At 39.8% G+C, this 20,144-nt stretch overlaps 2 protein-coding genes and 1 pseudogene across 2 annotated transcripts; all 3 read right to left on the bottom strand.

The window, feature by feature from the left end:
- Positions 1 to 1,370: 1,370 nt before the first annotated feature.
- On the bottom strand, positions 1,371 to 4,089 carry LOC134875233 (elongation factor 1-alpha-like; annotated as a pseudogene).
- Positions 3,970 to 9,248, bottom strand: LOC134874565 (elongation factor 1-alpha-like). The gene is made up of 8 exons (XM_063898614.1): positions 9,063 to 9,248; positions 8,147 to 8,303; positions 7,057 to 7,236; positions 5,706 to 6,002; positions 5,470 to 5,620; positions 4,842 to 5,098; positions 4,516 to 4,750; positions 3,970 to 4,410 (listed from the first exon to the last, which is right to left on the bottom strand). Exons 2-8 carry the CDS (start codon positions 8,288 to 8,290, stop codon positions 4,289 to 4,291), a joined length of 1,386 nt encoding a protein of 461 aa, XP_063754684.1. The 5' UTR covers positions 8,291 to 8,303; positions 9,063 to 9,248; the 3' UTR covers positions 3,970 to 4,288.
- A 158-nt stretch (positions 9,249 to 9,406) lies between these two features.
- LOC134875502 (elongation factor 1-alpha) lies at positions 9,407 to 20,066 on the bottom strand. Its single transcript, XM_063900113.1, has 8 exons — positions 19,885 to 20,066; positions 18,683 to 18,835; positions 17,677 to 17,856; positions 17,299 to 17,595; positions 16,599 to 16,749; positions 13,962 to 14,218; positions 12,309 to 12,543; positions 9,407 to 9,769 (listed from the first exon to the last, which is right to left on the bottom strand). Exons 2-8 carry the CDS (start codon positions 18,824 to 18,826, stop codon positions 9,645 to 9,647), a joined length of 1,389 nt encoding a protein of 462 aa, XP_063756183.1. The 5' UTR covers positions 18,827 to 18,835; positions 19,885 to 20,066; the 3' UTR covers positions 9,407 to 9,644.
- Between the last annotated feature and the right edge of the window lie 78 nt (positions 20,067 to 20,144).

The following is a 20,144-nucleotide window of genomic DNA, read 5'->3' as shown; positions in this document are numbered from 1 at the left end:
ACGTTTGACTTCAAATGCTAATAGTGGTGCAGCTATAGTTTCACCCATGACCATTATCCTATTCTTTACTTCCTGTTTGGACACGTAACACTTTTTTTCTTTAAATTATTCGGGCCATGTAGCGGTTCATAATTAAATAACTAGTTTGCCATAAACATCTTAATGAAATGTTCACAAATAGATCACAAAAAATAATAAATCTTTGCAGAAGAAAGTAAGAATATATCATATGGATCTTTGCTGTTGGAGTCAACCTAAGGTGGGCTCTGTTAGTTCAGATCATTTCTTAAGGAAGTTGTGTTGAAATTAAAAAAAAGCCTTAAACAAAAACAAACATGTGATAAGATATGTTCTTCTTGTTTTTGTTATTTTAAAGATATTGCTCGAAAAAATATATCTACATACAAGATCTCAGTGAGACACTGACCCTTTGACCTGATGGTGGTGCATGAGGAAAAGGGGATCACCAAAGCGGCTGTAATTGCTCCTGTGGAAAACACAAATGTATGTACCCGATCCCCCTTAAAAACATTTAAAGTATTTAGCCTCACGTCAAGCATAAATAGTTGCATACGTAATCTGAAAGTGATAAACAAACAACAGCTTGAATAGTTTGCAGATTGTTCCACTGCATCAAATATCACCTAAAGCCAGTGGATCTGGCTAACTTTACTCTCTCAAAATAATGAATTTAGTCAATCTAAGATAAGAAGGCAAAAGTTATTCTTAAAACTAGGTTTATGCAACTGTTATTGGGTATCCTTAGAGATTTTAACCCCTGGGTATTCGAAATTATCTGGTTCTTCTAAAATAAAGATACAAAGGATGGAAGATCTCGATCATTAATATTGGGAATTTTCACTCTTGCTGACACTGAGATTACACATTAAGTGTTGATTAATAAACTGTAGATTCTGAGGGAGGGAGGAAATTAATTGCAAATAAGGAGAATGATATCATCTGCATAACACTACCAACAGTAAGTTACCCTGCATATTGTTACAGCCTCTTGTGTTAATCAAAGTAACTTTGAAACGACTACAGAACTCAATAGCTATGCTTTTATCCAGAAGCTGGACGTACATCACATAACACCTGTTTAAGCTGTTTTCACCTTAGCCTTTATTTTGAATTATTTAAATATCTTATTGAGTAATTTAAAGGCTCTTCATGACCTGGCTAAAGAAAAAAGCAAAAAAAAGCAGTGGAGAAGGGTTAGGGTTTGCAGTGTAGGTGAAGAATTTCATTTTTGTGGACATATGACAAAAAGATCTAACTCATAAACCACTTGGGTCATCGTTACATTCAAAGTGCGATATTTAGAAGTTGTGGAACAAGAAAATAAACATGTTCATTTGGAATGTTTCATATTTTTATTATTTTGCTTTCAACTTAATTCTTCTAATGGTTTTACTTAAAAGCAAAACGGTTCATGTCGTTCATGAGAATTAATTTCTTCTTTTCAGCCTTAGTTTCAGCCTTGGTCACTTTTCCACTGCAATGATCTTTTTTCTCAACTTTTTTAATGACACCGACAGCCTCTGTCTGCCTCATGTCACGCACAGCAAAGCGACCTGAGAGCAAGAGAAAGAAAGAGAAAACATAAAACATAGGAGTCCGAGGCACCAAGGTTGAAAATATGTTGTTGACATTAATATTAACCAAAAGAAGAGCTTTTTGTGCTCATTTTATTTCATGACAGAATCTAAATGAAAACATGTGGCATAATGAATAAGGTGTTTTACACAAAAAGCGTTTTTTGCATATCTGGATCCATTGATTTTAATCTAGACGTGCAGAATGCTTGTCGGCTTTGCTCTCAGATATGGATAGCTGGGCACTAAAAACTTTGTCTAACCCTTTATATTAACCTTCTGCCTCAACAAGATTTTGTGTTCAACACAAACAACACAAAATCTGGCAGTGGTATGAAAAGCCTACTCACCCAGTGGAGGATAGTTGCTGAAAGTATCTACCACCATGGGCTTCTGTGGGACCATTTTGACAATAGCGGCGTCTCCTGACTTGACAAAGTTGGGGCCATCCTCAAGCTTCTTGCCAGAGCGACGGTCGACCTTCTCGATGAGCTTGCCAAATTTACAGGCAATCTGAGCTGTGTGGCAATCCAGCACAGGGACCTGCGCCTATCTGTCCGGGATGGTTCAGGATGATGACCTGAAATAATAATCTTTATGTGCATTTAGAAATGATGATGAGAGGTCTCTCTTTGAGCCTGAGATGATCACCATTGCATTTCCTGCTAATGGCCGGCAGAGGTCAACCAATGTTTGCGTTTATCTGAACTGAAATCAATCATGTATCTCTTTAAAGTCATTATGAATTGACTATTTGAAAAATACCTTGCTACATTAATCAATATATTTAGGGGTTTAAAGTATAGTTAACAGTAGACACCTGACATTTTGACCAATGAATGGAAGATATGTGGGTAAGTGCAGAGGGTGTTTAGCTTTTTAACCTAGCTTTTAAAACTGTTGAAGGGATTTTAAAATGTATGTTTTAAAAAGAAAACTAATAACCAAGGAAATAATATTAATTTGAACCTTTGCAGGGTGGCGTGGCTGAATCTCGAATTTTTCGGGATTAGCATTGAAGAAAAACATTTACATTGAGATATACTGTACATTCAGTCCTTTTCAGTTTGTGGAAAACACAGTTTCACTTTGTCATTAAGAAGGAAAAGTCATATTTCAGGCATCTTTATATCCCTTTCATTTCATTTGTTCAGACTCACCTGGGCAAGGAAGCTTTCCGCTGGCTTTGGTGGATCGTTCTTGCTGCCACGTTTCCACGGCAGATCTTTTTAAGGGACACGTTCTTGATATTAAACCCGACGTTGTCACTGGGTAGAGCTTCAGTTAGAGATTCGTGGTGCATCTCCGACTTCACCTCAGTGGTAATGTTGGCAGGAGCAAAGGTGTCGATCGTACCAGGCTTCGGCATACCGGTCCCAAATCGGCCAACGGGCACAGTTCCAAAACCTGGGAGAGCAGAAAGAGTTTTAATATGCTCCTCTGTTCAATAAAAAATAATCTTTGAAGATTACTTGGCCAATTTCTGACCCGGATTTCTATAGTTACAATGTACGGTAGGCAGTATATACTAATGAATGGTGTTTGGCTTTCCTCCGGGTTACTGTTGTCAGGAGCTCCCTGCTAACCTCCTGTTATAGTCTTGATGGTGCTTGTCAGACTGTGGATAATAAACCCTGAGGACCTTTGCTGTTGGGTGAGCAGGAAGCTCTGGGAAGGGAGAGGAAAGCCAAACATCTTTCCTTCCACATTGCAACAATAGAAAGTAATCCATTAATAAGGAGAAGATTCATAGAAGTGTCAACTGTAATTGTAATCTTTTGCGGCTCTAAAGTTTGAGCTGCAGGAACTTCAGATTACAGTTCATACAAGGGAATTTGTACGAGCAATAAAAGTAGGTAAGAAATCTGATAGTCCAAAGTTACCACCAATTTTGTAGACGTCCTGCAGGGGAAGACGGAGGGGCCTGTCGGTGGGGCGGGACGGTGGCACGATGCCATCCAGAGCCTCCAGCAGAGTTGTTCCACTGGCATACCCTCCTTACGCTTAACCTTCCATCCCTTGAACCATCCCATCTGTAGACAGATTCAAAGAAAGATATAAGTCCAAGTCTAAACCACCCTGTACACAAGTTGAGCATAATAAGGTTACATGTCTCACCTTCTCACTGGCCTCCAGCATGTTCTCTCTGTGCCATCCAGAGGTGGGGACAAAGGCAACAGTTGCGGGGTTGTAGCCGATCTTCTTGATGTAAGTGCTCACTTCCTTTGTGATTTCTTCATAACGGCATAATTCCTACTGAGGCGATTGGATGGCAAGTGCATCACTGGACACGGATAGCATGGTCAAAAACAGCTGCACCACAGACAGAGACTTGTCAGTGACAGCTTGAATGTAATAAGGATAGACAAGCCAATTTTTCAATTTTTCCAAAGACATTTATTTTATTAGTTACCAGCTGCTTTCTTTCCAATTAAATTTGTGGCATTTGAACAACATTTCCAACTTAAACTTAACTGAGAAGAGGCACCGTCATGTGATTCAGGTAAGTGACAATGCCATGTAGCTCTTTTCCTGCGAAAACTTTTGCGATGGGTTTTAATCAGCATAAGCCAGTCCTTGAGTAACGAGATCTGCCACAGAGAAGATGATCTAGGGTGAGGGCATGGCAGGGGGAAGGGAATGGCCCGCTGCTGCCGGCACACTTCTTGTTGCTGGATGTCCTGCACGACCATTCATTTCTTCTTAATGGCCTTCTCTGCAGCCTTGGTTGTCTTTCCGGATGCTTCCTTGGTCTCAACAGCCTTGATGACACCGACAGCCACTGTCTGTCTCATGTCACGGACGGCGAAACGACCTGGAATACAGGAGGGTCAACATTAGTGATTGCATTGTGCACCTGACCACATTGTTCTTTATAAGTATTTCTCAATTTGCAAACAATAGACTTCCAAATACATACCGAGGGGAGGGTAGCTGGAGAAGGGCTCCACAACCATGGGCTTCTGTGGGCGCAAATTGATAATAGCGGCGTCTCCTGACTTGACAAACTTGGGGCTATCCTCAAGCTTCTTGCCAGAACGACGATCGATCTTTTCGATGAGCTCGGTGAACTTGCAGGCAATGTGAGCAGTGTGGCAATCCAGCACAGGTGCATAACCTGCGCCTATTTGGCCAGGGTGGTTCAGGATGATGACCTGAGGAAACATTTTCATTAGAACTCGGCCAAAATGCTAATTAAAAGAGGAAAACAAAAATGATATTTTGCCATCTAAGTTAAATACTAACCTGGGCGTTGAAGTTGTCAGCTCCCTTGGGTGGGTTGTTCTTGCTGTCTCCAGCCACGAATCCACGACGGATTTCCTTAACGGACACGTTCTTGATGTTGAAACCGACGTTGTCACCGGGCATAGCCTCAGTCAGAGACTCGTGGTGCATCTCCACAGACTTTACTTCAGTGGTGAGCATAGCAGGAGCAAAAATGACGATCATGCCAGGCTTCAGGAGACCGGTCTCTACTCGGCCCACAGGCACAGTTCCAATACCTGGGAGAGCAGAACAAGTTTTAATATGCTCCTCTGTTCAATGAAAAACAGTCTTTAAGGATAACTTGGCCAATTTCTGACTGTCGTCAGGAGCACCCTGCTAACCTCCTGTTATAGTCTTGATGGTGCTTGTCAGACTGTGGATAATAAACCCTGAGGACCTTTGCTGTTGGGTGAGCAGGGAGCTCATGGCAGGGAGAGGAAAGCCAAACATCTTTCCTTCCACATTGCAACAATAGAAAGTAATCCATTAATAAGGAGAAGATTCATAGAAGTGTCAACTGTAATTGTAATCTTTTGCGGCTCTAAAGTTTGAGCTGCAGGAACTTCAGATTACAGTTCATACAAGGGAATTTGTACGAGCAAGTTACCGCCAATTTTGTAGACATCCTGCAGGGGCAGACGGAGGGGCTTGTTGGTGGGGCGGGACGGGGGCAGGATGGCATCGAGAGCCTCCAGCAAAGTGGTTCCACTGGCATTACTCTCCTTACGCTCAACCTTCCATCCCTTGAACCATCCCATCTGTAGACAGATTCAAAGAAAGATATAAGTCCAAGTCTAAACCACCCTGTACACAAGTTGAGCATAATAAGGTTACATGTCTCACCTTCTCACTGGCCTCCAGCATGTTGTCTCCGTGCCATCCAGAGATGGGGACAAAGGCAACAGTTGCGGGGTTGTAGCCGATCTTCTTGATGTAAGTGCTCACTTCCTTGGTGATTTCTTCATAACGGGCCTGGCTGTAAGGGGGCTCGGTGGAGTCCATCTTGTTGACTCCTACGATGAGCTGCTTCACACCGAGGGTGTAGGCCAGCAGGGCGTGCTCACGGGTCTGACCGTTCTTGGAGATACCGGCCTCAAACTCACCAACACCGGCAGCAACGATCAGCACAGCACAGTCGGCCTAAAGAGGGAGAAATGTTCTTTATTTCTACATGTTTGAATGCTATGTTTATGCCAAATCGATGGTTTTGTGTGTATTTTCCGAACAAATGCCCATTCAATGGCTCCAACATAATTATCTCCATTTTCAAAATGTCAAATCAACTACATTTCAAAAGACACAGTAGAGGGGGAAATTTATAAAGTTATAGAGTGGTGTAGGGATGATGTGTTTATGTAAGGTAACCGGGAAATGCATTGCACTGGTTCCCTTCTTAAAAAGCCAATGGCCTTTTTCCATTGGGAATCTTTGCTCAGTAAATGTTAACAACACTTACACATTTTGTTCAGCAAGATAATCCCCACATAATAATATCCATTTTACGGTTTTTTAAGCTTTAATGCAATAGCCAGAAGTCAAAAGCTAAACCTCAGTGGCATGAATTTCTCCAACACTTATCTACACTTCAGATTATTTACCCACTTAAAAGCAACCGCCTTCAAAAGCTACATATTCGCAGGTGGGGTTTCCATTAACGTAGTTTAAGTATATAATATATATATATTTTAGGCATTTAAACAAAAACTAATTTTAAATTGGTTTTACTTTCAGACGAGTACATCAGAATTGCAAATATGACAAAGTCAAAGTCAACTTTATTGGCAATCTTTCAGTTTGTGTGTACAGACAGGGCGTTTTGATTACTGTTTCCCACAAAAAATACAAATATATATTAAAAAAGAGATATACATATGTATACATATATGTATGTATACATACATTCACACCTCTACACCCACTCATTTTTCTCAATGTTGCTCACGCTATAAGGTAAAACTGTATTTGATTCTGTATGCCCTAACAATCTGGGAACTGCAATTAAACTTAACTAAAGTACGTTTTTTTTTTCTTTCTTTTTTTACAAAACAGGATTTTAGGAACTACTACCCATAGACTGTATATATAGATGCTACTACCACTCCAAAATAATGTTTGACGTACTGTTGGTCTGATAGAAAAATGACATCCTGAAAGTAAGAGTTAATAAAGAGCATGTTAAAAAGTGTGTCTTCACCTGAGAGGTACCAGTGATCATGTTCTTGATGAAATCCCTGTGTCCAGGGGCATCAATGATGGTCACGTAGTACTTGGCGGTCTCAAACTTCCACAGAGCGATGTCAATGGTGATACCACGCTCACGCTCTGCCTTCAGTTTGTCCAAAACCCAGGCGTACTTGAAGGAGCCCTTGCCCATCTATTGTGGTTAAAACAAAGAGAATGAAGGACATCGGAGAAACAAAATGTGAGGTGAACCAGGAATGAGGTTTAACGAAAATAAATTAATAAACAGAAACATATGCAAATCCAGTTTTTGGAAACATATTTTTTTGCGTGCTAACTAACTAGCCTCAGCCCATCCTGTCTTGTAATACCACTTGTCCCTCTGGATATGATAGTAAGTCACCATAGGTCCAGTTTGCCCTCAGTACCGCAGCCCTGACTGGCTTGTCAAATATAAATCTATGGTCTGTGTCTGTATTTATAGTTTGTCTTGTGAATTAGATTTAGTGGCTGCTGACTGGGGCTCGGTCTGCGAGGTGTTGCCACGTGTGCCGACTGCTCCCCATGTTGACTGCTCTAGTTGCCACACTTCAGATGGACTAGAGTGTGGAACTTTTACTCTGGATAGAGTGCAATAAACCCATAAACAACTAACTTTACACAGAGCGTACAACCACCAAACAAGTGCCAGGGTATGTTAAAACAGATAGGTTAAAAAGTAGAGGGCAAAGCCACATAGTGGAAGTATTCATTTTGCCTGCTCCAAGATATTTAGCACTTTAGAGGAAATGTGAATATTCTTCAATTGTCAGTTGATATCAAGCTTTTTGTCAAAAATGAATGTGAATTTGCATGAATTCAGTAGTAGAGGTGAAATGCTACCCCGTATTTCTTAGAGCATTGGTCTCAGAACTACACATTGCACCTTTAACAAGAATATTTGCTAGAGGAGGACTTGGTAAAGATTGTCCACGTATTTCAACAGTAGATGGCAGTTGTAACAAGGTAAAGTTAGGGAGCAGTTACATTCACCACACCAGTTTTCCCACACCTGTCTCATGTCAGTTTGGGCTTGAAATGTATTCAGATTAATAAAAACCAACCTCAGCGGCTTCCTTCTCGAACTTCTCAATGGTTCTCTTGTCGATTCCTCCACACTTGTAGATCAGATGACCGGTGGTGGTGGACTTGCCGGAGTCAACATGGCCAATAACCACGATGTTGATGTGAATCTTTTCCTTTCCCATGTTGATGTTCTGGCTTTAAACAATATGACAGTCAGTTATATTGACTTTAAATGTAATATTCCAGTTTCAAATTCAACTAGAAAATAAAGTAAGCTCAGTGGGACCACCATTGAGATCCGTAAGACTCTACAGGTTATTCAAAAACAGTTAGCTGTTGTTACTAAAATTCAGAAAATGATCCAATTTATCCTGCAAAAAACACCAGAGAATACTGGCAATACCACACTATAAAATACTTCATACAAGTACATAATTTCCTTTATTCAAATTGTTAGTAGTAAAAGAAGCGTATTTAAATGGAAATAACTATTTAACTGTGCTGCTGTCCATCTTGGTCAGGACTCTCTTTTTAATTTCAGCGAGACTTTCCTGTTTAAATAAAATCAAAGAACAGTACAATGAGTAAAGTAATAAGTCAAATTCAAATAATTTAAAAAAACTGAGTAGACCTCCTTATTGTACCAAAATAATATTTGAGGTTGACCAAATATGACTCATGTTTTCTATGCTTTTAGTTTAATCCATAACAATGCACCATGTGAAATGAACTGATCATGTGTTTTGTTTAAAATCCTAATCTGAAAAGAAATCAGTGGCTGGGAAATAAATGTAATCCAAACCATTTGATCAGCACCCAATTGCCAACAGTCTTTTCTATGTATCAGGTTTTTGGTGGTATTTTAAGAGTTATGACTTCTTTTAAAAACACACACAAAAGTGTAATGGAATCGGTTCACATCAAATTCAAAGATATTCCAGCCTTTCTACTCACCTGGTTGCAAGGCAAAATGGAGGAGGTGGATGTGTTTTGTCTCTTGCCCTTCTTTATTGATCTGCTCCTTCGCTTCCTGCTACTTCAGATACTAAATGATCTTTGGAAAACGCCTTTCCTATGACCTCCTCCTGCCTAAGTTTAATGAATGTTTGTACTGTTGCTTTAAATGTGCGCCTGTATGCACTTCTCCAACTAGTTTGGCCAGTATCTTCTGGTTCCTTATATTTATAATGGGCACACCTTTAAAACGTGCCTGCAAGAATAATAATGTGCAAGAGAAATGTTTTAATCGATACATAGAGGAAATGCAAAGAAACACAAAAGGAACATCTTCATTTGGCAATGTTTAAGATTTTTATTGTTTGGTTTCAACTTAATTATGATCATAGCTTCCCCCTAAAAAGGCCAAAGCCTTCCTTTCCTGCGGAAACTTTTACGATGGGTTTTAATCAGCATAAGCCAGTCCTTTAGGAGAGAGCTCTGTCTCAGAGCAGACAGCGCCGGGTGGCAGGGAGGAAGGGATGGGGCGGACCGCTGCTGCTGAGACGTTACTCTTTGTTGGACGTCCTGCACGAAAATTCATTTCTTCTTGTCGGCCTTCTGTGCAGACTTGGTGACCTTTCCGCCAGAGGGGAGCTTCTTATCCACAGACTTGATGACACCGACAGCCACAGTCTGCCTCATGTCACGCACAGCAAAGCGACCTGAGAGGAGAAGGTAGACAAGAGAAAACGTGTAGGTTCAGCAGTAATTACATTACAGTTACTAAGCACAAAATGATTTTGTTACTTGCATAACTTAAGGACTTGGATCAGCAGCACAACGGGAAAACAGAAAAATAAATCAAACGTCCCTATTCGCATGCGCTACTACTAGGATCCTACATATTGAGCAAGATACAGGTAACTGGCGGGCGGCCATCAGACATGAAAACCTTTGCAAGCTACCTGAACCAGTGTGGTGATGGAAACTAAGCTGAAGAAAACATGGCTGATGTTCAACCAAAGAGCAGGAAACAGGTGTTCAGTATTGTCCTTATTAGATTAAGGATTTGTGCTGATCTGGGCATACATGAGGTTTACCTTAATATCATTCATTCTCATTCGATTAGTAGTGTATCTCAGGTGATGTAATCAAAAAGTAGTGTAACTAGTAGTGTAACTAGTTATTTGAGCAGGCAGTAAAGTACGTAATCTAAGGTATTACTTTTTACAGTGTCTGTATCTCAGAGACTACAAAGAGTACAATCACGTATTTCCCATCAATTAAATCATAATATGTAGACTATGAAAAGATATGCAGACCTTTGCAGTGTAGATAAATATATCACCTGGGTGGAATTTGGGGATTTTAGTCTTTGCAGACCATTTACATGCAACGAAAACCCTAATAACACACTGCAGGAAAGGGAAAATTCCCAAAAGCATAATAGGGCCTCTTTACAGGGTTGTGACTTTGACGAAAGCGTTATTTTTTATGTGATGAAAAATGTCTAAGTTCTTCTCTTAGGGTTTAACACAAAAGTGCCCGTAGAAAAGTAAAGGTAAACAGTCGGAACAGCTGTATATTTTCAATGTATTCCCTGAACTTGTATTAATGTTTCCAAAAATCGTAGATTCTGCATTATTATTTTTGTTTAAAATAAAGCGATAGGAACTCTAAATCTCTATTGTTGTGCATCTGTTCTCAGGATGCACATTTTTATGATTTCTTCACTCTTCAACCACAGTAATTATGACTGTATAATCATTCAAATCTTATAGAAAACGTAATTTCTTTCCATTATTATAGTGATACTGAAATACTGTGATTGACATGATATATTTCACACTCTTTATCCAAATAATCTTCCAAACATAATTTGAGTGACTGTAAGACTTCTTGGAGTGCATAAATGCATTTAAAGATTGTTCCACTTGGAATCAACCTCTACAACACAACATCTAACAAAAAGATGATATAGTAAAAATGTTTACATGTCTTCATCGTAGACGTTGTGCTTCTGTGCAGCTGATGAATGGTAAGTATTTACTTAATTTCTAGCTCGAAGCCTAAGTCACATGTTTTGGCTCCGTCCAAAATTGGCCCCTTTTTGGACTGGTATATTTAAAACCTTTTCATACATGTGTAACACGGCTGTTGATGCTAACCCATTGACGGCATTATTTGGCGTGGTCCCACAGGAGATACGAATAACAACTGATCAGGCTGAGGCTGTGGCCCTCTCTTCCCTACTTGCTAGACGTCTGATACTCCTTAGTTGGGAGAAGGCTGCTCTCATAAGCGCTGGGTAGAGGAAGTAATGTCCCATCTTAAACTTGAGCAGCTAAAGCACACTACCCGGGACTCTATGACAAAATACTATAAGGTCTGGCAACCATTTCTTTATTTATTCATGTATTCATTTGTTACTCTTGGTCATTTAACCATGTAGTTTTTAATTTAATAATTTATGGGTTTTTTATACCTATTTTATATCTCTTCTGGATGTCAATTGATATTTTGTATACTTTCTCTGTTTGCTGTATTTTTGAGTGTTGAGTGCTGCTGTTTGTTGTATGTGGAAAATCAATAAAATATTTGGCCTCCACTAACTCCTGGGGGAAATCTTTGGCTCTATAGCTGCTAATTGCTCCACTATGTTTCCCTGTTAGTCTCTGATGGTGTCTGTCTGTCTGTCCTTTTTTATTGTTAGACAGGAAGCTGTCTGTTCCATGTAGTATTTTAGGAAGGTAACATATTAGATCTGTGTGGAGTAATAAGTGGACGATCTTTTGTGTCTGTGCAATTCTGAAGCTGCTGTGGATGGTTTACTTTTCAAGTGTATAATCATTCATTTGCGAAATATGTTTCCTTCAAACTTTTGCCTTTGTCAATACACCCACTTGTCCACCTCAGCCAAGCAAAATAAAACTTTCAAAGAAAAACTATGGATTATTCTTTTCCTGTTTTTGAGCATTTCCCTTCAGTTTTTTATATTTGCAAATAAAAAATGCAATATAAGGAACAAATAGATGGAAACACATGTGGTAAGGGCTGACAGGGAGTTGGGTTATCTAAAGGTTTTGAGGTTTTGTACTTTTATAGCAGGTGTGACTCGTTTTGCAGGTCCTTAAAGTCATTTAGGGTGTAACCGTCATGGACGTAAGCAGTTTCAGTGGAACCCGGCATGCTAGGGTATCAAAATGTCTGTAGTGATATAACCATGTATAGGAATAAGAATAAATACAGTTATTCACTCACCCAGGGGTGGATACTGGGAGAAGCTCTCAACACACATGGGTTTACCAGGCACCATGGTGATGATGGCGGCGTCTCCAGACTTGAGAGCCTTGGGGTTGTCCTCAAGTTTCTTGCCGGATCGACGGTCGATCTTCTCCTTGAGCTCGCTGAACTTACAGGCAATGTGAGCGGTGTGGCAGTCCAGCACGGGCGCGTAACCCTGGGAGATCTGCCCGGGGTGGTTCAGGATGATGACCTGCAGAGGGAGAGACATGGACCGATGTTAAAGGAGAAACATCCACGAGCTATACTCCAAGAAAGAGTGGATGAAGATAGACTGTCCATTATTACAGTGTCACTTATATTCTGGTTCAATGTACATTATGATCCATAAATATGGGGGATATCCACCTTTTCACCAAAATGGTTAAGTACACCTTCAAATAAAGTTACGATTAGATAGATTTAAAACTTAGCATCCGAGTATGGGTTGTTTTAAACACTTCCACAAAGAGTTCATGCATGGATCAAATCAAATCAAAGTGTATTTATACAGCCAAAAATCATAAAACATGTGTGTCTCAGAGGGCTTTACAGATTAACAAATATAGATGAGTGTTAAGAGATAAATAAAATAAGAAGGAAATAATAAAAAACACAAAATAGGACATAAAATACAAATAAAACAGATTCAAATAAAACAAGATAAAATACAATAAATAAAATACCATAACATGTAGGACTCTGGAGGACAGACATGGGGTCATCTTAATGTATTTAATAGTAATGATTTTTTTAAAAGGCAGCTTTTTCACCAAAATGGTTAAGTACACCTTCAAGTAAAGTTACGATTAGATAGATTTAAAACTTAGCATCCCAATATGGGATGGGATAACCTTAATGTATTTAATAGTAAGGATTTTGGAAAAAATGCAGAAGTTTGGCAAGGAATAAGCATTCAACTGGATGCATGAGAATTGGGTGACTGCGGAAGTTGTGTGAACGTTTCTATTAGGATGCTCTGGAATAGTTTTGCTGTCTTTAAACGCCCACACTTTGGGCCATCTGTTGCCAAGCAAGTGCTTTAATTTGAGGGTGCAGTATATAAAGAAAATGTACTGATCAGGTTGACTAAAATGCATACCATAATTTGTGGTTGAATTTTTACTACTTTATATCAAATGTCATTTAACTCATTTTTTCTTTTAACATAATTATCCAAATCACTGACAACCAGGAAGACATTGGGAAGAAAATAGGGAGATTAAGTATGAAACAACATTTTAAAAAATCAGGTTTGAATTTAAATCAAACACTGTCACTATTCTTGTTTAGAAGATATCAAGTCAACAAACCAACAATTAATGTCCAGTATTGCTGTTTCTGTTCTTATGTACTTCATAAGTATTGTGTGGCTGTCCTTACATCTGCATAGAGAATGTACTCTAAATTTGCCATGAGAAATGGCACATTAACAGAAATGTCTTGACTGGGTCCAGAACTTTGAATGTGCCCACTACACTGGGCTGACAACTCTTTCTGACAACACGCAAAAAATGTCTGTTAATCTGCATAATCACTGTCTCTTTAAACTGTCTTAAATGAATAACTCACGTGGGGATAAATATGAGTTTATCTTCATAATGTGAGTTTATAATGTAAATGAACACTAACCTGGGCGGTGAAGGTGTCTGCAGCCATGGGTGGGTCATTCTTGCTGTCTCCGGCCACGTTTCCACGGCGGATTTCCTTGACGGACACGTTCTTGATGTTGAAACCGACATTGTCACCGGGGAGAGCTTCAGTGAGAGTCTCATGGTGCATCTCCACAGACTTCACCTCAGTGGTCAGGTTGGGGGGAGCGAAGGTGACGATCATGCCGGGCTTCAGGATGCCAGTCTCAACGCGGCCCACGGGGACCGTTCCAATACCTGGGAGAGCAGGGGACGGTTCAGTTTACTTCAAAGTAAAATAACTTGCATGAAAAGAAGCTGAATTTTTGGATGCAAGATTGCGATCTGAAACTTAGTGACAGCTGTTAAACACTATTAACTTCACTAACAAATGACTATGACTAGTCATCTTAAAATATGTTATCCAACAAACTATTCTTGATGGCTAATAAGAGACAATGTCAAAATGCAAACTGCGACAGTATCTAATTGGACTATTTTTGACAGCAAAGACAGTGGCTCAGTCAGTAGGGGCTTGAACTGGGAATCGGTTCAAGTCCCCGAACAGACTTGAAATATGGAAAGTGGACTGCTACTTGGAGAGGTCCCAGTTCACCTCCTGGGCCCTGCTGTGGTGCCCTTGAGCAAGGCACCGGACACCTCTCAATCCCCCCTCCCCATTGCTCCCCGGGTGCTGCACGATAGCTGCCCACTGCTCCTAGCACTACGATTGGTGAAATGCAGAGGACCAATTTCACTGTGTGTGCTCTGCTGTGTGCATGTGTGTGACAATAAAGAGGGTTTCCTCCTCCGATTCTATCTTCTAAAAGACTAAAGACTAAAAAAATGTAGTTAAAAAGCATCTGTAAAGCAGTAATAAGTTCATTAACAAATTACTGACTAGTTATCACTGACATTTTTATCAACAAACACATTTTCTGGGGTCATTTAGGCCTAAATGTGATCATATCAATATGCAATATTGTTAACAGAAAAAGAGAAAAGTTAGTTAAAATAAAAAAACAAAGACTGTCTTTATTATGGTTGGAAACAAAGAGTTGACAAAAATAATCATTCATTTGCATTCATCTTTTCTTGTGCTTCTGTGTGCCACATTAGAACGATACCCATTAAATAAACAGTCTAGGGACTACACAGGCAGCAAACAGTGAGCACCATCAGGAGACTTTAACAACAGTACTCCGAAGACTGAAAAGCGGTTATATATTGGCTCATGGACTGCATTTTTAAATATAATCTGCTGACAATCTGGCTTGTCAACAGTTCTCATTGACTAAAACCAAAACCGTTGCAGCTTCATGCAAGGATTTGTAGTAAACTCTCACCCAAAAAAAGGATGAAGTTTACCAAAAACTATAAAGACTACCAGCGACATTTGACACAAGACTAAGACTAAATTAAAAGAAAGCTGACTAAATGAACACCATGTCAGTATTTCTCTGGCACAGACTACAGTAACATAAGAGTATGAAAACATCCCAGGTGAAAGATTAGTTTAATCATACACTAATACTATCCAAAAGATCCAGCTTCACCTCTGTGATTGGCCTGTCTTAGCTGTCTGGATCAACTCCCACAGAGCAGATATCAGAGGCTGGATCTACGTTGTGACAGCTCACTTAACAGTCTTCATCGCAAGCTGCTGCTGTTACTGTGCAACACTCAGGTAAGCAACTTTATTTAGAGCTTCTTTGTTTGGTTTGATATTTTGCAGCCAGGTTTCAGTCCAGGTTAGACTCCTTTTCTTTAAGTTAGCATTGACTTGTATGTAAGTATGTTGGTTGCAAAGATCTGTGTTTTGTTTTGATAGGTAAATGAACTCCTTTTCAGATAGAAATGTGTGACATTGCCATCTGTGCGTGTGTTGAATGAATGCACTTTGACATTCAGGCACTTTCTGTACATAAATGTCACTTCCTGCTTCATTCAGACATCAAATGGTTACAGAGTCGCAATGCTCACATGATGTTGGGAAATATTTATTACGTAGTTAGGAGTGGTGGCTCCTGGGGAAGTGCACAGAGCAGGAAACCACTGGAAAGGATGATGAGGAGGGCTTTCTGCTCTGTCACAGTGACGTTTAAAAAAACTTTTTTACCTCTCTTTGTGATCATTGTTGGAAGCAGCGAGGCTCATTCTGCATTTTAACCAATACTTCTCATTTATTTAATTACCCCAATGTGGGGATGTCATTAGCTCAGATGCTCTATAAAGAAGTTTCTGAGTGGATATTGATAAACTAGAGAAAGAGTGCTGATTGGTTTATAATGGTGATTGCAACGTTTTTAAACTCTTTTACGATCATTTGGCTTAGTTATTTTTACTTCAAGGTTCTCGATTCACTGTCAGGGTTTCATGATTAATTCAGCTTTTTTTCATTTTAATTTTCATTGTGTTGGAAACGATATAGAATTGTGACAGGGTGAGACTGTCACTGCATTAAAGTGACACGTGTTTGCATTCACATAGGAGATCCACATGTTAAATCACATTTACCTACAGTAACAGTGCTCGTCTGAAAGTGGCTAGTCTGTTCTTGTTATTAGAAAGTACTGTGTTTTTTATGACATGATGTTGCCTTCTTTTCTGTCACCTGTAAGAAGGTCACACTCCTTACCGCCAATTTTGTAGACGTCCTGCAGTGGCAGACGCAGGGGCTTGTCTGTGGGGCGAGCAGGGGGCAGGATGGAGTCCAGAGCCTCGAGCAGGGTGGTGCCATTGGCACCTCCCTCCTTACGCTCGATCTTCCAGCCCTTAAACCAGCTCATCTAAAATGGAGAGTGCAAAGGGGGGTAAAAAGACAGGAAACGTTCCAAAGGATCATTTGAGGTAAAAAATGTCAATAAAATCTAGGACCTACAGTGGAAGCTTCTCATAGAGATTATGTATGTCCGGATTAAATCCATCATTTTAAGAGGATAATTATTATAACCAAATGTTTCCTTTCTGTCATACAGATTACCATCTAATTGATACATGTTTATTTATTACCTAAATACAAAGCACAACTATTTAGTGAAATGTATTATCTTTATTGTTTTATACATTTCACAAACTAGTACAAATTATTTACATTGCGATTATAGAATAATATACTACATTAGTGTATAATATTGTTTTACCACAGATCAAATTATAGACAGATTAAAGCTTAAAATTTCAACTGGCCTGAAAATAAATTAGTAATAAATAAATATAAATAAATTCAAACTACTATTATGATATCATTTATTTACCTTTTGGCAGAAATTATATCAATCTGTGAGGCAAGATGTTCACCTACCAACCCAACAACTTGAGCTTTGTATGTTCCTCACCTTCTCACTGGCCTCCAGCATGTTGTCTCCGTGCCATCCAGAGATGGGGACGAACCCGACAGTTGCGGGGTTGTAGCCGATCTTTTTGATGTAAGTGCTCACTTCCTTGGTGATCTCCTCAAAGCGCTTCTGGCTGTAAGGGGGCTCAGTGGAGTCCATCTTGTTGACTCCTACAATGAGCTGCTTCACACCGAGGGTGTAAGCCAGCAGGGCATGCTCTCGGGTCTGGCCGTTCTTGGAGATACCGGCCTCAAACTCACCAACACCGGCAGCAACGATCAGCACAGCGCAGTCAGCCTGAATGAGGAGGCCTTTTTTTAAATGCATGTACATACAGAAACTATAAAAAGTTGAGACAACGTTGAAAGGTGTCTTTACCTGAGAGGTACCAGTGATCATGTTCTTGATGAAATCCCTGTGTCCAGGGGCATCAATGATGGTCACATAGTACTTGGCGGTCTCAAACTTCCAAAGGGCGATGTCGATGGTGATACCACGCTCACGTTCTGCCTTCAGTTTGTCCAACACCCAGGCGTACTTGAAGGAGCCCTTGCCCATCTATTGTGGTTAAAACAGCAAAGAAAAAGCAGCATATATAATGAAATAAAAGTGCGAAACAGAGAGAGAAGTTCAACATTCAAAAATCCCCTCTTTATAGTTTGAAAATAGCTAACCCGACTTGTAAATGTTCTCTATAAATTACTTTTCAGACCCAGTTTTTATTACATTTAGATTTACAATATGTAGTTTTTTTCAAAATAGTTGCTCAGTGTTTACCCAACCTTATGCAGTTAATACTCAATGCCAACTTAAAAAAGCGATACCAAATCACTTTTGGTAATTCAGGCTGATTGTGGTCACTGTTTGGTGACCATACAATTGTGTTTAAATTAAACAAGATATGCCAAATTGCATAATGCGTTAGATTGCAAGGTATTTTCCTGAAATACAATATAATTCCTGATTAAGGTTTTAATTATCTAGTTAAAGATAATAGGAAACACTAGAACCAACATTTAATGCAAAATGTGTCACATTTCAGTGTTATTTCAATTATGTATTTTAAACTCTACCACATCTTCATTTACAATATTCAATTTTAAAAAATGCTAAATAAGTATGTATTAGAATATACTTGGAATGTGTAAATATTTATTTCATTGCTCATTTGGGGCTGGTTTTCAACTAGCTAATAGTTGCAGTGATTGGGGACAGTGCATGTGTTTAAACAGTAGGTGGCAGTTTAAACCAAGCAATACCAGGGAGCTGTGTCATCCACCACACCCGTTTCCCTTACATTTCTGATGATATAGATAAGATTTTGTCTTCCTTATATACATTTGTGTGCTTTGCTGTGATCAATGTAAAGTGACAGCATACCAACCTCAGCGGCTTCCTTCTCAAACTTCTCGATGGTTCTCTTGTCGATTCCTCCGCACTTATAGATCAGGTGTCCGGTGGTGGTGGACTTGCCGGAGTCGACATGGCCAATAACCACGATGTTGATATGAATCTTTTCCTTTCCCATTTTGATGTACTGGTTATAAACATGAGGAACAGTTATGTTGAGTCTTCTATGCAATACGTCAGATTCAAAATAGTAAAACAAAGGTGTGCAAATGGAGTGTACAGCAATACAGGAAGTCATCAGCTGAGATAAATGAGCGAACTTTATAGTGAACTGCTTGCCTTTAACTTTCATTAATCATACTGTAAATAATATACCATGGTGAGAAGATAGGTGTAATACATATTTATGAAGTTTTAAATGTCTGAGTAGTGGGTTATCAGAAGGGACAAATGACACATTATGCATTTTAAACGTATCATGACTCATCTCTGGACGACTGCGGCATATTAAAAGCAGTAAGCTAACGTTATCTCGCCAGCAGTTAAGTATTAAAGTATACTGAACATAAATGTAGCTATTCGGGGTAAATAAACGTCGAGTAAAGCTTAAACGACTTCAATGCGATTTATAAATTCGGGTTACTCGTCATGACGGATTCCTTAGCAACTGTCAGCGGGCACTCGTGAACGCCACCGGAAAGGCGCTGGGTATGTCACGCGCCATGTGCTCGGTGCCGGCTGCTCAGCCTCCATGTTGTGCCGCGAGCGCAGAGCCGCCATGTTACCGACTGATGCAAGCGCGCTCCTGAGTGTGCAGCCACAGCAGTGTGCGCGTTCCCGACGTTAGACGGAAAAGACTACCATGACTGGCAGAATGAAATCCGACAATTTTAGAGCTCAAGGTTTCCAATTAGGGAGTTCATACACCTAAGGCTTTAAAGCCCCTTTAGTCAAAGTCGAATTAAAATATTTACACACATGATATACAAGGTTAGAATAAGAATTACATAGGTGAGGTGACACATTTACCCTTTTTTCATCATGTACCTGGACAACATTTTAACAAAATTGATTCAGCAGGATCGGATATGGTGCTGAGGCAGACCACTCGGATACAGATTAGGCTGACTAACATTACTCTAAAATGGTCTGCCTTAAAAATGACACTCCTGCTATTTTGCACCGACAACCATGCAGTTAAGCTTTTAGAGTTTCATTAAAAGATGTGTCACCAACCTGTGCCCAGCAAATAAGACGTCCCCTGATAAAGAGTGTAGGGTAGGCAAAAAAGGACAGAATGTGAGCCGTCCCGAGTTTTTATACTGAACTAGGAGAGAGGGAGGGCTGTGCATGCTCTTGTTGCTGTCAGAATAAAATAAGGGATGCCATTGGCTGGGGTGGCATAATTCCTACTGAGGCGATTGGATGGCAAGTGCATCACTGGACAGGATAGCATGGTCAAAAACAGCTGCACCACAGACAGAGGCTTGTCTGTG

The sequence above is a fragment of the Eleginops maclovinus genome, chromosome 13 (assembly GCF_036324505.1).
Source record: "Eleginops maclovinus isolate JMC-PN-2008 ecotype Puerto Natales chromosome 13, JC_Emac_rtc_rv5, whole genome shotgun sequence".
In the NCBI taxonomy this organism is placed as follows: domain Eukaryota; kingdom Metazoa; phylum Chordata; class Actinopteri; order Perciformes; family Eleginopidae; genus Eleginops; species Eleginops maclovinus.
This window is presented reverse-complemented; position numbering and strand designations above follow the sequence as displayed.

Excerpts from the sequence above, each read along its gene's own strand:
- LOC134874565 (XM_063898614.1), bottom strand. The coding sequence starts at position 8,290 with ATGGGAAAGGAAAAGATTCACATCAACATCGTGGTTATTGGCCATGTT. Across the intron at positions 7,237-8,146 it reads TCGAGAAGGAAGCCGCTGAG|ATGGGCAAGGGCTCCTTCAA; the intron begins GTTGGTTTTTAT and ends TAACCACAATAG. Across the intron at positions 6,003-7,056 it reads TGATCACTGGTACCTCTCAG|GCCGACTGTGCTGTGCTGAT; the intron begins GTGAAGACACAC and ends CTCCCTCTTTAG.
- LOC134875502 (XM_063900113.1), bottom strand. The coding sequence starts at position 18,826 with ATGGGAAAGGAAAAGATTCATATCAACATCGTGGTTATTGGCCATGTC. Across the intron at positions 17,857-18,682 it reads TTGAGAAGGAAGCCGCTGAG|ATGGGCAAGGGCTCCTTCAA; the intron begins GTTGGTATGCTG and ends TAACCACAATAG. Across the intron at positions 12,544-13,961 it reads CAGACACCTTCACCGCCCAG|GTCATCATCCTGAACCACCC; the intron begins GTTAGTGTTCAT and ends CTCCCTCTGCAG.